The sequence below is a fragment of the Chiloscyllium punctatum genome, chromosome 15 (genome assembly GCF_047496795.1).
Source record: "Chiloscyllium punctatum isolate Juve2018m chromosome 15, sChiPun1.3, whole genome shotgun sequence".
Classification (NCBI taxonomy): Eukaryota; Metazoa; Chordata; class Chondrichthyes; order Orectolobiformes; family Hemiscylliidae; genus Chiloscyllium; species Chiloscyllium punctatum.
Window position 1 is genome coordinate 31,874,601 of NC_092753.1, and position 17,626 is coordinate 31,892,226.

The 17,626-nt window shown below is 36.5% G+C and overlaps 1 protein-coding gene across 9 annotated transcripts in view; it reads right to left on the bottom strand.

The window, feature by feature from the left end:
- Positions 1-17,626, bottom strand: part of LOC140486166 (MSL complex subunit 3-like) — a 50,374-nt gene that overhangs the window by 18,786 nt on the left and 13,962 nt on the right. For 3 of the 9 annotated variants that reach the window (XM_072584877.1, XM_072584883.1, XM_072584882.1), the window contains 7 exons: positions 16,493-16,588; positions 15,380-15,480; positions 9,729-9,853; positions 6,226-6,348; positions 4,874-5,034; positions 4,143-4,298; positions 526-630 (listed from right to left, as the gene is read on the bottom strand). In XM_072584877.1, coding sequence (XP_072440978.1) covers positions 526-630; positions 4,143-4,298; positions 4,874-5,034; positions 6,226-6,348; positions 9,729-9,853; positions 15,380-15,480; positions 16,493-16,588 — 867 coding nt within the window. Of the gene's footprint in view, positions 1-525; positions 631-4,142; positions 4,299-4,873; positions 5,035-6,225; positions 6,349-9,728; positions 9,854-15,379; positions 15,481-16,472; positions 16,589-17,626 lie in introns of all 9 variants that reach the window. The other 6 variants (XM_072584885.1, XM_072584884.1, XM_072584886.1 and 3 more) reach the window with 4 other exon arrangements.

Consider the following 17,626-nt stretch of genomic DNA (forward strand, 5'->3'; position numbering starts at 1 on the left):
AAGGTGATTTAATTCCACCAGGACTCTTACTGTACATTGCTTTTTTTTTGCCCCAGCACCTTTATCCCAAACACTTCATTAACCTTTTATATTCTTTTTTACACTGACCCGAACAAAGATTCGGGTCACTATTTATCCAATTATTTCCTATTCTGACATCAGTTATGTATTCCACTTCATTTTCTAGAACTATCTTAAGCAATGCTTCTTTCTTTGTTGGACAATAAATGTACTGATCGGAAAGCAGTCTTGGATGTAGTATAAAAATCTTTTCCCATTTTGACCCTTTAATTTGCATCAATCTTGAGATAGTTAATATCACACAAATTGACATCCTAATGATTTTATTTTTTTTCTAAACTGTCAAGAGATTTCCCCACCAGCAAATTTCTAATATCTTGCACAGTGTAGCAATGCCAACAATTGTGTAATTTTCTTTGATTTGTTACTCCGTCCATACAGTTTCTGACCTCACATCTTATTTTAAACACACTTACAGAATCCTTTAACTATTCTTCCACCTACCCAGCCCATGCTCCTCTCAATCTCTCATGAAAAGGCCGTAATCTTGCCTCCATTATTGCCATTTTGCAAAAATTTTCATTCCAAGTATTCCTGACAAAATAAATGCTGAAAAGATTAACAATTCAAGACTGTAAAACCGACTTCTACCAAATATGATTTTTGTAGCTAGTTCGGTTCTTGGAAAAATAAATATCTCTATTTTATCAAGATCATAAAATCTATTAAATTTTCTATTTTTGGAAGTTACTTACTCTAGCAAAGTACTAGTTGATTAAATAAAACTGGTGATAAATGTTCTATCTATCCAGTGCACTGTCAAAAATATTAAATCATCCCTTACTCACTTATGGGTAAACATTGATAGTGTTAACATTTGAGTTTGCAACTGAAAGATATTTCCAGGCAGGACTTCAACACAAATGAAAATAATTCCCAACTCTGAAACGGAACATGAAATTTGCAAAACAAGCTGGTTTTCTTTAATGAGCAGTAAATAATGCTTGCAAGCAGGTGTTAATCTTTGTTTGAAAGCTGCATATGTTAAGTATCATTGTACAGTATATTAATACAAAAGAATAAACTATTGCACACTCTTAAATTAAAAATGACCTTGTCAAAGCCACAATCATGGTCGAGTGTAGTGCATACATCAGACCAATATATTTCAGTAGATTGATACTATCAACAAAAAGCAGTAAAAATGTTCAAACAACATTGTGAGCACACCTTAGCTTTGAAATAAATCCCCAACTATAAACAACAGCTTCTGCTCACAAAAATATGTGCCATCTTACAGGAAAAAAATGCCAAGTACATCACAACAAAGGGTACTGAGAGCTGTATCTTCCTGTGCCATTTCTGCATTGCTGGTGAAAGTAATAACGGTGTTTGGAAAATAATATGTTAATAATAACATAACCAATGTGCAAATATTGTCAAGAATTGGAATCAAGATCAAAATAAATATCTCATCAATAGCATATAAAATCTCATCACCTATTTGGGAACAGGGAAAACACAAATATACTTTGCTATAATATGCACATTTCCAATGAAATAATTACATTGAAGTGAAGTGGGAGTATATGAAATTCAAAAATACAGGACCATATAAATATTAACAGCTTGTTCCTTCTCAACAGAGTTGCTAGAAGTATTTGCAACAAGGGTCATCTTGGTTCATCCACATCAGATGATTTTGGATTCAAGCACATAGCACAGGATAGGCAAGCACTGAGAGAGTGCTACATCGTCAGAGGTACCATCTTTTGAAAGAAATGTTTAAAAATTCAAGTGGACGGAAAGATTCCATGGCAGTAATTGAACGGTAGAACATCTTGTGTGTTCTGAAATAAAAATTCATTCCGCAAATGACACCACATTACCAGTTTGATTGACCCTTTACTTCACTTGCTGCTTGTAGGACCTGTGTGTGAACTGGTTAACTGGCTATTGCATTAATCAACAAATGTGATTACATTTCCAATACATGAGCTTTAAAGTGTTTTAGGACATTGAGAATGTGAACATTCCTATAAAGATTGAAGTAATTCTTGCTGTTTTTGTTTCCCTGTAACGTGGGGAATTTTCCTTATAAAGTCACGGAAAATAGTTCAAACAGAAGCTCCGTACTTTGATATGACAATAGACAATAGACAATAGACAATAGATGCAGGAGTAGGCCATTCTGCCCTTCGAGCCTGCACCGCCATTCAATATGATCATGGCTGATCATTCCTAATTAGTATCCTGTTCCAGCCTTATCTCCATACCCCTTGACTCCACTATCTTTAAGAGCTCTATCCAATTCTTTCTTAAAAGAATCCAGAGACTGGGCCTCCACTGCCCTCTGGGGCAGAGCATTCCACACAGCCACCACTCTCTGTGTGAAGTAGTTTCTCCTCATCTCTGTCCTAAATGGTCTACCCCGTATTTTTAAGTTGTGTCCTCTGGTTCGGCACTCCCCCATCAACGGAAATATGTTCCCTCCTGCCAGAGTGTCCAGTCCTTTCATAAGCCTATACGTTTCAATCAGATCCCCTCTCAGTCTTCTAAACTCAAGGGTATACAAGCCCAGTCGCTTCAGTCTTTCCGTGTAAGGCAATCCTGCCATTCCAGGAATTGACCTCGTGAACCTACGCTGCACTCCCTCAATAGCCAGAATGTCTTTCCTCAAATTTGGAGACCAGAACTGTACACAGTACTCCAGGTGTGGTCTCACCAGGGCCCTGTACAGCTGCAGAAGCACCTCTTTGCTTCTATACTCAATCCCTCTTGTTATGAAGGCCAGCATGCTATTAGCCTTCTTCACGACCTGCTGTACCTGCATGCTTGCCTTCATTGACGTGTGGACAAGAACACCCAGATCTCTCTGAACAGCCCCTTTACCTAATTTGATACCATTGAGGTAGTAATCTGCCTTCCTGTTCTTGCCACCAAAGTGGATAACCAGACATTTATCCACATTAAACTGCATCTGCCATGCATCTGCCCACTCACCTAACTTGTCCAGGTCACCCTGTAATCCCCTAACATCCTCATCACATTTCACCCTACCACCTAGCTTTGTGTCATCAGCAAATTTGCTAATGTTATTGCTGATACCATCTTCTATATCATTTACATATATTGTAAAAAGCTGCGGTCCCAGCACGGATCCCTGCGGTACCCCACTGGTCACTGCCTGCCATTTCGAAATGGAGCCGTTAATCACTACCCTTTGTTTCCTGTTAGCCAACCAATTCTCTATCCAATCTAGTACTTTGCCCCCAATCCCGTGCGCCCTAATTTTACTCACTAACCTCTTGTGTGGGACTTTATCAAAAGCTTTCTGAAAGTCCAGGTACACTACATCCACTGGATCTCCCTCGTCCATCTTCCGAGTTACATCCTCAAAAAATGGTAACACATTCTGGTAACACATTCTCTCCCTATGCTCAAAATGCTTTATAAATATCTAGCTTCTCTTTAGCAAGAAGTGCCCTGGTGAGGAATGCAGATGTTCTCATCACTATGCCCCTCCATTTTTCCCAAAGGGATAATCTAGGAGTAGTGTACCTCTCACAGAAAGCTTCTCTATCAGCAGCTGACATCAGTGACCACTCTTTGCTTCCTGGTGGCTAACCAATCCTCTATCAATGCTAATACATTGCCCATAATTCTTTGCATCATTATCTTATGCAGCAACCTTTTAGTGTGGCACCTTGTCAAATGCCTTTTTGGAAATCTAGCAACAACCTCTATTATCCAAACGAAACTAGTGGGGAGTATTTTGGTTGGGTAACTGATCTGAGCATAAAACAAAGGAAGCATTGTCAAGTGTAAATGGAATCCTGTGACAAAGCCACAGCCAGAAGCACCGACACCAAACAATTTTACCTGTATGTGTGCTGGGAATACAGCTCGATGATAGAAAAATAGATGCCCCCAGAATCAAAACGTGAAAATATTTCACCAGCAGAACTAATTTGGAGTGTGCAGACCTACAATCAGGTCGTGAAATCCTTTCCTGCTAGAGGGTAATTTATTTAAAATCCCCTGAAGAGACCATGGACTTCACATCACCACAATAAAATGAGCTGTGATGATCTCATATCCTCAGGCAAAAGAGAACTTACCTAACATTTGACAGGGTTTCCTTGATTGGAACAAAGAACTTAGATGAAGTGACCTTCTTGAACTGAGCATGTTCATACTGGTAGAGCAAAATCATGGGTAGTGTGAAGTCAAATGTGATTCTTAAACCATCCACCATTTCTTTACAAAGTTCAACACTGCAGAATAGAAAATATTTCATTACTCAACAAGAGCCTTGTTTATTTATTTGGTCAGATGTTGCAGTAAATATAATAGTGAAACCATCAGTTCTGAAGTTATTAAGGAGTAAATCAAGCCAGCAACTTCAAATTCTATTCTTCTTCAAGCTTTGCTCCAAAAGGTATCTCAAAGCATTGAATAAATGGAAAAAAAGCAAAGTTGGGATATTTACATGATAGACAACAACTCAACATGCCAGAGAAAAAAATAAAACTTGTCTGTTAAAGTACATTAAAGCTTATTCATTAACAAAAACATTACTGACACTAAAAATTAATTTTTTACAAAGCCATTCAAATTTTAATTATGATTGTTGTAAGTAATTTTACCTGTTCAGATTGTATGTCACACAGTAACAATTCTTCAATCTGTTTGATTAATATTCCTAATGCCCTGCAGTTTTGGATTTCTAATTATTTCAAGTTCCAGTGCAAATGGCTAATGAAGTTCAAAGTAAAATGAATGGCTAAAATCTTTCATTGTTGCTGACCAGTATATTTTTCCATTTCCAAAACCCATTATGTAGACTTACTTTTTCTCAGGTGGAATGTAATGAGGATTCATTGGAATCTGTGAATTACTCTGATGATGACGACACCTTTCATTGGCTGAAAAGGCTGCATTAATTGCAAAATGTTTCACATAGGATTCCAAAATATTAATAATGTTCGTCTGACATGGAAGCTTCACCAACTGAAAAATAGATTATCCACAATTTTATACTAATCTGTAACTTTTAAAGTTATAAGCATTTGAAAATGAACATTAAGCATAATCCAAGTTAAAACCTGAAAGTGCCATACTTGTCCCAAAGTAATGACTTAAACAGGAATACTGTATACAATCTAAATATCCAGATACCGGATCCAGCTGTTTAGTATTAAGTCAGTGAAAATAAAAATTAAGAGATGTGTAATGGAAGGCCATTAGCTCCAATATTACACTATAACCCATTTATGCCACCGTTTTCAAGGTTGTTATTGTTACAACTGTAATGGTTATCACAACTGGTGGACTTTTTCTTTCAAAAGTGGCTTATAACAATTAGATTTTTGTATCTTGTAATAGTGACATTAATGGCTATGGTTAAATATAAGATAGTTTGTACAACAGAATAAGTAATATCATGTCTTCTCAGAGAAACAGCTTTTTATTGATTGAGAGATGCTTGTCATGGAATGGGTGCTACTATACTTCAGCTCAAACAACTCAAAATGTAATGGATCATGAGGCACTTTGTGACGTCTGAGTGTGACAAGATTTTTTTAAAAAAAGTCAGTTGTAAGTATGTATAAGATCTGCAGAAAGATAAAGCATTTGTACAGTGGTTGAACATGGTCTCCCATGGATGATATGCATGCTATGGGTGCATTTCTTACAATATGGAGGTGTTTATACAATAAACCATGAATACTGCCTTAACACAACCATGGCAAAGCAAGTGGAGTAAATTATAATATACATCATCAAAACATACATAGTTACAATTGGCTATACTAAAACGTGTTCATTATGGAAAAGTCAACTTCCAAAACTTCACATTGCTTACCCTCAGAAGGTGCCTCTGGCAGACCTACACTTAAAATACATATCCTTTCAATATTGGCAAACATTTTTAGCATCGATGCAAAAGATGAAAAGAAACTTTTAAAATGGTATGCTGTACAATAGGAAATATAGAGCTGAAAATGTGTTGCTGGAAAAGCGCAGCAGGTCAGGCAGCATCCAAAGAGCAGGAGAATCGATGTTTTGGGCATGAGCCCTTTTTCAAGCTCATTCTCCTGCTCCTTGATGCTGCCTGACCTGCTGCGCTTTTCCAGCAACACATTTTCAGCTCTGATCTCCAGCATCTGCAGTCCTCACTTTTTCCAATAGGAAATATACCTTTTTTCTTTTGTTGATGTAATAGCAATCATCCTCAAGCTTCTTTTTCAAAATGTCTGGAATTTCTATATTTATGGTTTTCTCTTCCATTTCCTTTTTAGAACAAGTCTCTTGATCATCCTTCTAGATTATGAAGAAAATTGGTTATATTGGATCAGTTAAACACACCACAATACCAACTCCAGCTGTTAGATTTTTCACATCTCCCTGGTGCTAAGATGCCTGCGGCGGTAAGAAGTGTTTAGTTACAATGGCTAATGATCATGTTGCTATTGTTCATGCATACATGCATATTTGGGTATTCACATTTTCTTTGAGGGGTGTGAGGGAAAGAGAAACGGAGAGGAAGGGGGCATGGTTACTTTGCGAGCCTGAGATCTTGCCACTCTCATCAGTAACACACTTAACATTTTAGAAAATTATTTATAGGCATGAAATCTGAATTTAAGGTTAATTACAAATACAAATTACAAAATGGCTAAACATAAAAGTACTTTGTATGGCTTTACGGTTGCTGGGCTTTATAAGACTCTTCTACACATCTCCTTTAAGTCAAGGAAACAAGAAACAGTTTGGAGAGGGAGATGAACTTCCGATAAGATCTGAGATGTTTTTGGCTGAGTTAATGATCAATATTTTTTCTGTAGTTTAGTGTACTATTGTGTACAAAATGGTATATATGTTAACCAGAGAAGCTTCCAAAAAAAATGTGGTTTGACCCATACATCACTTAGTGCAAAATGAGTTTAAAATGTGAATTGCCAGCCTGGGTTGCCAGAAATGTAATTTAAAAAAGAAAATCGACAAACCATATTAAATTATTGTGGCACGGTTTACTGAATGAATTGGTTGTACAAAGATACTTTAATGACAATCAAAAAATAATTTTACAATGTTAAATGCATTGTTTTTTGCATCCAGTTCAGCAAATTCTTTCAATGTCACTTCACCATGGCATTCTTGTAAGGATTTCACTCAGGTTTGATGCTTTCAAGGTCAAAATTATCCCTCCACAACAAATCATTTCTAACCATTAAACTGAATATTCCACATTTGAGCAATCTGCCAACACTTGATGCACTAATATAGTGTTCCAAGATGTGATAATGATACCATATCATGCCCAACACAGCAAGTAGATTTTTAGCCTTGTACAGATACAACAGATGTAATTAGAGGTAATTTAAAGAGAAATGGGGAAAATAATAGTAAGTCAATCTCATTCTCTTTCGAAAAAAAAGCAAATAAATATCTAGGTGATCTAAATTAAGATTATTAAGATTGCTTAGAGAATTTAAAAAATGACAGGAAATAGAAGTTAAAACTTTGATAAAATTTGAAAAGAATAAGATTTCTCCAGCCAATATAAAATAGAGTTGTGTAGTATGTGACCAAGGAGAGTCACTGAAACAAATAAATGAGAAAGAACATGAACTGATCTTCTTGGAAAAGAAGATATAAGGTAATGAAAGAAATGCACTATATAGCAAAAAATGCAGGTAGATAGGTGTTGATTTCTTGTTTATAAAACCCCTAATGCTTTGTTGTATATTGTTCCTTTGCATTGTGTGTTCAAGATTCTTGGTACCAAAGTTCAGATCAGCTCTGCATCAACATTAAGTTCTAAGAACTGCAGCACTTCAAGAAAGTAGCTTGTCACCACCTTCTCAACAACAAGTAGGAATAGACAATAAACATTAACCTAGACAGTAACATCCATACTCACAAACAAATTAAAAAAGAGCTGTCTATATCCAAACAATTTGAGTCAATATCATTCAAGTGAACGTCGATATAGCATATCACCATCAGACATTCCAACTATAAATTACACTATTTTGGCCATTAACATATCATTGTTTCTCTTAACAGATCTATTTTATTTTGATTTATTCTTTAGATGTGTATATCACTGACAAGCTGGATTTACTACTAATTACTGTAATTATCATTGTACCTGCCCTGTCTTTCCCACATTTGTAATTATACTTTTGATCATCCAATCAAAAGAGCAGAATTTCATTCCCTAGGTTCCAAACTTGCCTGCGAGATAAAATGTGAGTCCCAAAGATACCAGTAACATGACCCAGACAGCAACTGGAGGAAGATATCCAATTAAGTGGTCACACCTAATTAAGGCTGGCATGCAAGCTCCCAAGAGTGGAGGATTATTTGGAGGTTGCTCAGCACTAATTGATTGACAACCGCCATGAAAGTAGACCTTGCTGAAATCGGAAGGTAAGCAAGAGGGCTCTTTCATTCTCAGTTGCCAGCCACAAATTAGGTAGAGAAGACAGCCAGGAGAGTTTGGGCTTTCAGAGGTCAGCAGGAAGCCCTGAACAGTATCCAGGACTGCAAAAGTAAATGTGATGGACTATTTTTCATAGCAGGGTATTCCAATTAGATTGGAGTCTTTGGCCTCCTTGCGTAGCTGTACTCCTTTGAGAAGGTCCTTACAATTTGATACATGGATCCTGATCTATCAGGTGTTCTCAATTTTTGAACTGATTTCCTGTAACTTTCCAGCAGATGGCCAGTTTACAGGACTCAACACTTCTTTTAAAATTACTGGGGAGGAACACCTCATTGAAAGGCTGGTATGCCTTATGGTGCAGCATAACTGTAACTTCATCATCTCCAATTCCTCCACCTCACTAGAGCAAAAATTCAGCCCAATATCTCCTGAAGCAGCTCACTGTCATAGTTCATTTTTTCATACTCTTCTGAAGCACCCTGGGACATTTTATCATGATAAATTTATTGTTGTTCTGGTAATACTGGCTCATTATTTAAGTGAAACCAGTGATGGTTGTATTTGGGCATCCTAATTGTAAATCTTTGGAAAATATAAAGTCTACCAATTTTTATTGCGTGTTATTAGTTTCTGTGATTCAGAGGTTACTGGAGACTGTCAAAATAAAATTCAGAAACAAGTTACAATCAATTAAAGTTCAATACGGATAACAAATATAGAAATGAGAGACACTAAAAAGCCTACAACTGCATTGTAAGTAATAAATTTCCAAATTTTAAGAAAACATACAGAAAATATTTTATCATTATGGCAATTTGTCTTCCTGCAGACAATCGTCACGGATGATCTTGCACACATTCACAGGGCATTTTATTGACACCAATTGACACCAGGTGAATTGGCCATGCTAAATTGTCCATAGTGTTAGGTAAGGGGTAAAATGTAGATGTAGGGGTATGGGTGGGTTACGCTTCGGCGGGGCGGTGTGGACTTGTTGGGCCGAAGGGCCTGTTTCCACACTGTAAGTAATCTAATCTAATCTAATCAATGTTATTTGAGGATAGTATTACAAACATTAAAATATGCTTACTTTAAGTAAAAGAAAAGTTTTAATTCTATTCCTTTTCTATTTTTTATTCAAATATAAACTCCTAGTTTTGATGACAAACTATACACCTGAAAAGTTACCTCTACTTCTCACAAAATGTTCCCGATGCTGTTGCTTTAAAGCATATTTTGTTTTATTTACCATATCTATTATTTCTTCTGGTTCACTGTCATCTTCACACTCTAATGATTCGTCATCTGTGCCATCTATATCATTGTCATCATCGTCGTCATCATCGACCTCATCGTTAGAAGTAGCACTTAAAGCTTCAAAATGGAAGGAAAACATTTTTATGATATATCTGTCGAAAATGTCATTAGTTTACCAAAGATTTTAGAGAACACAACCATTGGCAGGGGTTAGGGGCAACAATACTTAAAATTATTAAATCTAATGAGGAAACTCTATATAGAGTATTAGGAACTTTCAACTATGCTTTTAAGAGCTTCTCCTCACTAAAAGGAAAACATTCTTTTCATTAGTCTCGCGAGCAATACGTTAGTTTTCCTCTTTCAAGGACTTGAAACTTTCCTGTGTTTTGACTCAAACTTCAATCTTGGGAGTATCTATTGCTTGAAAAAAAAACTCTTTCTGCTAATGATTGTAATCCATTCAGGCCTTTTGTACCATTATGTTTACAGCTTTACTAAATAATTTTAAAAAAGTAATGTAACTGCTCAAACAAATGAACTTTCCAGAATAAACACTTAGAATTTAGTGATTCTTAAATCATGAGCAAAAGCTCCATTCAGGAACTGAACAAATGTCATCAAAATAACCTCACCTATATGTTTTAAAGAATGTTGAATGCTTAGTACAGTATCAATTAAAACAAATCTTTTTAAACATAAAATACAAAGGTCATACACATTTGTCTTTATTTACATTGCTAGTCCCCATTTCTGTTGAAATAATGGCCCTGTGATAATTGAAGGTTAAATGGTAATCTTTTCATTCCCTTCAGCTGCCATAAATAAAACAATGTTGGCAGTGTAATATATTAAAGTATAAACACACACACAGTGCAGAGCACCGCACTATAAATTACAAACGTATAACGGAGATAATAAGAAACTTTAACATGCCAATGTAATAAGACCTCTATTCTGTTCATTCTTCTTAAATATGAAATAGATCACAAAACATTAAAAATACGACAATTGATTTTTGATCATTTTGCTAAACATAAATACTTTACCAAGACAAAGGCGCAACATGTAATATTTGCGGATAAATGCTTTCTATACCTTGCTTCATTGTATCTATTTGAAAAAAATGTACATCCTGACACAGACGCTACAGGACATAAGTTGTATAAAAAATAATTGCAGGTTTTTCAAATCTTAGACCATGAACACATGCAACAGTAATGCACTTTAGCCAGCATTAACAAAGGCAAAGTCGCTCCATCTCTCTGCAAACTCACTGGGAGGTGGAACCACCCTCAGAAGAACAGCTGTCTATTGATTGGATTGACCTGCAGCTCCATCGGCCCTGGAAGGCCAAGGACTCAGTAGCAGTTGTAATAGAGGGCTGCCAGAAACGAGATTAGTATAAATAAAAGAGGTTACGTGCACTGTCACTCTGTATCAGTATGCATTGTGTATGTGAAATCAGTTTTGGTGAGAAATGCAGATGACAGCATAAAATTACTAAAGGATATTGACAAGTGAATGGGCAATACAGTGGCAAATGGGAGCACAATATAAGCAAGTGTGTGATTATCCCTTTTCAACTGAAAAAGGATAGATCAGGTTACTTTCTAGATGGAATAAAGTTAAATACAATGGATGTCCAAAGAGATTTGGGAGGATACATCTTTAAAATGTCACAAACAAATGCAGAAAATAATCAAGAAAGCTCATGAAATGCTGGCATTTATATCCAGAAGGTTGCAGTACAAGAATGCAGAAATTGTACAAAACTCTGATTAGCCCCCACTTGGAATACTGCAAGCAGATCTGGGCACCACATCTTCGGAATGATATACTGGCATTGGAGGGAGTAAAACGTAGGTTTGCAAGAATGATTCCGGGACAGCAGGGATTATGTTATGAGAAGACTTTGTACAAATCAGGCCTGTTTTCTCTGGAATTCAGGAGGTTGTGGGGTGATCTAATCGGACTCAAGATATTAACAGTAAAGACAAAGATAAACTATTTTCACTAGTTAGGGATTCCATAACTGGGGCAATAGTCTGGGAATTAGGACCGGCCTGATCATGAGAGATGTTTGAAAGCACTTCTACACAAAAAAGGGTATTAATTATTTAGAACTCTCTTTCACAAATGACAGTGGATTGTTGTTGTTAATTGTAAATCTGAAATTGATAAATTTTTATTACAAAGGTATTAGGGGATATTGACCAAAGACAGGTATATGGAGTGAAGCAAAAAGACAGCATGATCTCACTCAATGGTGGAACAAGATAAAGGGATGAGTAGCCTACTCATTTGTTCCTGAGGCAAGATGGGCAAGTCCTTTGGTCTTTTTCTTTTCCTTTGTCTTCTTCAGTCTTAACAAGCTGAAAAGGAGCAACATCACTATAGAAACATCATTTTACTGAGGAAATCCTGGAACCAGCATAAGTGGAACAGTAGCCATAGTTAAGTACAAAGTTAAAAATCACACAACACCAGGTTATAGTCCAACAGGCTTATTTGGAAGCACTAGCTTTTGGAGTGCTGTTCCTTCATCAAAAAAAACCTGTTGCACTGTAACCTGGTGTTGTGATTTTTAAATTTGTACACCCCAGTTCAATACCGGCACCTCCAAATCTTAGTTAAGTAGGATAGTATAGACATCTAATGTCTAAGTACTTAAGTTTTTACTATCTAATCTTTAAAGTGAATCGGTTGCCAGGTTAAGTAGTGCTGAAAATAAATGTTTGGTAGTACAGAATTTAATCATTGTTGAAAGGAGAAACGTTGAAGCTTTTCATCTGAATCAAGAGGCAAGAAATAGATTTGACAAAAAAAAACACACCAATTTATACAGCATAAGAATAGGGTGCTGACTGATCGGATCGTAACTGGCATGGAGATGTACCAAGAACAATGAAACATCACCTTAATCCCCAGACCAATTAGGGACATTGAGATGAAGAAAGGTTTGGCTGTCTCCATGACCTTTGTTTTGGCAAAAGATGCAACACATGTACAAAATCCCTTTGCTTACATAAAACATTATCCTGAATATTTAAATATGATGCTTTAAGAATGTGAGTTATTTACTACTCTCCATATCAGAGGATTCAGACCGATAAATTGAGAGGAAAAGTGAACAAGAAAATATCACTGATAAAGACTGAAAATAGGTACAGAGGGCAGTTAAAGTAAAATGGAACCTAGAGATCTTCCCTATATAAATAGTACACATGTAGTAGGAAGTCGGGTGGGTATTTTAGAGCCAAGGAAGGTGATGAATGCTTCAAGGGGCATGGCCAGTATAGAATACTTAGGTCATTTGTCCTGGGGTATATAGTGGATGAGGAAGCTGACAAAGTATCAACAGGAGTGGTGATAAACAGTGATGGATAAGGTGAACATAGTGAGGTGAAAGGCTGGTTGTGCTTACAATGGATAAATTGCCTGGTCTGATCGCTTGTATTCCATGTTGCTTAAGGAAATGAGTGTAGAGATAATGGAATGATTTGTCATAATCTTCCAAATTTTACCTGGCTTTGTGGGGGTGTCAAAGACTTGGAGAATTACAAATGTCATATCCCAATCAAGAAAAGAAAAAGTGTGAAGACATTGCTAATGACTACAAGCCAATCAGTTCAACATCAATGGTGGGTATTGTTTTACAAATAATTATCAGAGGAAAGAAATATCCACAAGCACTTGGAGAAATTTCAGCTAGGTAAGCACAATTAGCTCATTTCCTTAGAAGCCAAAGCTTTCATTACATGGAAAGAGGTCCTTCTGTCCATCCCATCCATGCTGGTCCTGGTGCATCTATATATTTTAATGTCATTTTGCATCACCTGCAGACTTACATGCCTTGCTTTTTCCAGTACTTCTTAAATGTCTTGAAGGTTCCTGACTTGACCATCCTTTTAGGGAGTAAGTTCCAAATATCCACCACCCATTGGTGAAAAGCATCGAATCAATTCCCACCTGCTCCTTAACATAAATCTGTGGCCTGGTTATTTAACCGTTTACTATGACTGAGGTGTGCACACCTCAATTATGTCACCCCAGGACTCTGCTGCTCTGACAAAACCAAATCTTAGCATATCTGGTTTACCGTTGTAGCTCCAGCCCAGTTAACGTCCTGGTGAATTTCCTCTCCATCATGTCTAGTGCAATCACTTTGTTCCAATAGTGCATTACACTAACTTACAGGGAAGGCTGATGACGGAAAAAGACAATTGATATTGTCTTTATCCAAGCTTTCTTAAAATCTGTAAAGTACCAGTCAAAGGGCAGATAAACAAATTGAGGTGCATGGAATTGATGAGTGTCAGTTTGGATTAAAAAAAAGGCATAAGGATAAAACAGTGAGTTGTGGCAGATGATTATTTTTTACCTAGATGGTAATAGACAGTAGTGTTCTCCAAGGGTCAGTGCCAAGAAAACAGCACCTTTTGTTGTTGTAAGTTACTCAGATCTTGGAAATTTGGGGAAAATCTAGACATACAGCTACTAATGAAGACAATTTCAAACAACGACAAAAGGACATAGACAGGTCACACACCAGCAGATATAAATATTTTGCCACAGTTTCAAAGGATGAAGGATTAGGTTTGAGAAGCTGGGGTTACAATTGAGGGACAATTTCATAGAGAGATACAAAATTAGGGCAGGTTTCGAGTAAACAAAAGTCTGAACTTCATTGTTCCTCAAAAGTGGAATCGCAGGCAGACAGGGTAGTGAAGAAAGCATTTGGTATGCTTGCCTTTATTGGTCAATGCAAAGCATATAGGAGTTGGGAGGACATGTTGTGGCTTTACAGGACATTGATTAAGCCACTTTGGAATACTGTGTTCAATTCTGGTTTCCCTGCTATAGAAAGGATATTGTGAAAAGTGAAAGGGTTCAGAAAAGATTCACAAAGATGTTACCAGAGTTGGAGGGCTTGAACTGCAGAGAGAGGCTGAATAGGTAGGAGTTATTTTCCCTGGAGCGTTGGAGGCTGAGGGGTGACCTATAAGAGGTTTATAAAATCATGAGGGGCACGGATAGGGTGAATTTCCCCAGAGTAGCAGAGTCCAAAATTAGAGGGTATAGGTTTAAGATGTGAGGGGAAAGATTAAAAGGGACCTAAGAGGCAACTTTTGCACACAGAAGGTTGTATATGTATGGAATGAGCTGCCAGAGGAAGTGATGGAGAGAGGTACAATTCCAACATTTAAAAAGGCATCGGGATAGTATATTAATAGGAAGGATTTAGAGGAACATGGGCCAAGCACTGGTAAATGGGACTACATTAATTTAGGATAGCTAGTCGACATGGATGCATTGGACCGATGACTCTATGACCTGTTTCTAATCGCTGGCAATACAGGGACTATGGGTCAGAGACTTAAGGTTTTTGGGAAGAAATGCAAGGAATAATTAAAAGAATGTATTTTCTTCAGTTACTGAATGGAACTTGCTGTCTAAGAGGGTGGCAGAAGCAGAAGTGATGAATGATTTCAAAAGACATTGGCTAGCCATTTATACAAGTAAATGTACAGACTTAGAGAGAGCACATGAATGGAGTTGCTTCAAGTTGGCTATCGATTTGATTTAATGAAAGGCCTCCTTCCATGCCATAATGATTCTACAACTTAAAAAAAAACTCACAGTTTTCATCATTGTCTTCCTTTTCATCCGCAGGGAGACTTTTCAGCACTGAGTCAACACCAGGTAGCCGGCAACGACGCTTCTTTTTCCCTTTGTTTTTCCTAATCACATGAAAGTTAGTATTAAACCTAGCAATCTTTCATAGATTCATTTCACGACACAAGAACTTGAATCATTTCCAGAAGCAAAATTTAGTTAAACACTTTTCTAAATCTTACAAAAAAGACAAACAAAATATCCAAGTTTATATTTTAAATAATGTCAATTAATCTGAAAACAATCACTTCAAAAATTTAAGGAGCATGGTAATAAGTTTATATCAGCATACATAAAATAGGATGCAGTTTCTGTAACCCTCAAACTGCATTTATTGCATTTAACATTTTGCAATCATATTTAATTACCAAGAGTCAGTTAAGGTTATTCAATACTTTTCAGCAGGACTATTTATTTCTAATCCAGCACAGTTTGACACCAATACAAACAAAGTCACATAAAAGAAGAGAACATTTATATATCTCTTGCTGGATATGGTCTTCAGCTGGATAAGTTGTAAGTGGTCCATGGTCCTTCTTTCACAGCACTGCAGATAGAAATCTCTGAGGCAGCTTCAATCACTAGATCTTTGTGTACGTGATGTACTGAAGTTTCTGCCCGACATTGTACTGGCTGTAATTTCTGTACAAATTTTACTCTTGCTTGGGACACAAATGTCAGCTCATTATCAATCACAGCATCCTTTGCATGAAGGCAACTCACACTGAATATTTTGGAATACTCCAGTTGTGGCTTTGCACTTTGACTCAAGTCAAGAGCACGTTTACTCACCTTATAAACCTGTTCTTATTGGGGCCTGATTCCATTTGTGCAATAGCTATGCTCTGGCAGCATATTGTATTCAGAAAGAAACATGAGAATTCATTTGATTCTCAAACTTCAATTCATCAATCCTTTAGGTTGAACTTCCGTAGAACGTCTTACTTGCCAGATTTCACATAAAAGGTTTATGCATTTATCTGACCAAGCTGCCAAGTTTTTGTTTTAAACAAAGTTATTATTTTGCAAATATTTTGGGGTATGTAATGATGCTTACATCACGTAAATTATTCTTACATGCGAGCCACAGCTTTCTTGGCCAATTTACGCTGTAATCTGCGATTTTCATCTGTGTCACGAAGTACATGATCTTCCGCTGCCCATCTATCCCAGCTGGAGACAGGAGGATAAAGACAGGTAAAAATAAAAGGCAACAAAAAAAAAGAAAACTCAAATCAAAAATGAAGCTTACAAAACCGAAATAAAGCCATTAACCCATTCAAAAGCATAAATTTACTTTCCAAATGTGAAATTCTCACCAATCTGTCAGTGAAAGGGTTAAAAGTGTATTTAAGGAAAAAGGACAGGCCTGCTAAAATCAAAATTTTAAAAACACCACAGCAATTCTTTGAAGAAATTAAACTAAATGCAACATGATATAGAAGTGCTTACTTACCACAATGTATTTACTAATTATGGGAAAATAGAATCCAAATATTCAGCAGGTATTAGGTTCAAAGTGAATCAGGTACTTGATATTTTATTTTGAAAAGTAACATCGGTTCCATTCAAAATAGGATGAATGATTCAATAAATAATATTTAAATAGAAAAAATCTTGGCCTTTGTTGCAACGTCTGCTATTCACAAAGAAAGAGTTGCGCAGCACTAGCTCTTTCCAATTTTACAATGTAATCATTAGACTTCAACTAGGTGCTACTGATTTTAACTTACTTTTGTAGAAGCTATTTGACTGTTGTGGTATGTTCAGATGTAGAAGATCATAACAATGGTACAAATAAAAACCAATCAGTAACCATGTAAGTAGCCACTGTTTTTAAAAAAAGACAATAAACTGGACTTTGATTGTTTGCAGCTAATTCATTCCTACCATACTGAATTACTGACACAAATGCAAAGTTCCAAACACCAAGTCCATTAATTGTCAAAATGTAACTTGGAAGGAACATTATACAAGCCTAATCAATGAAATGGATGACTGAAGGAGTGAACTTTAATAGGAACAATAAGAACATACTGTACCAAATAACATAAAGAAAATAATAAATTATTTGAAGGAATTAACCTACTACTTTGAAATTGTACATGGTTTAACAAAGTATCCTCCTTTTTCTTCACTGAAACACTCAACTAGGGCCATTAGGGGTTTAATGACAGCTCTGTTATCAATGCAAAAGACAAAGACTAGCAA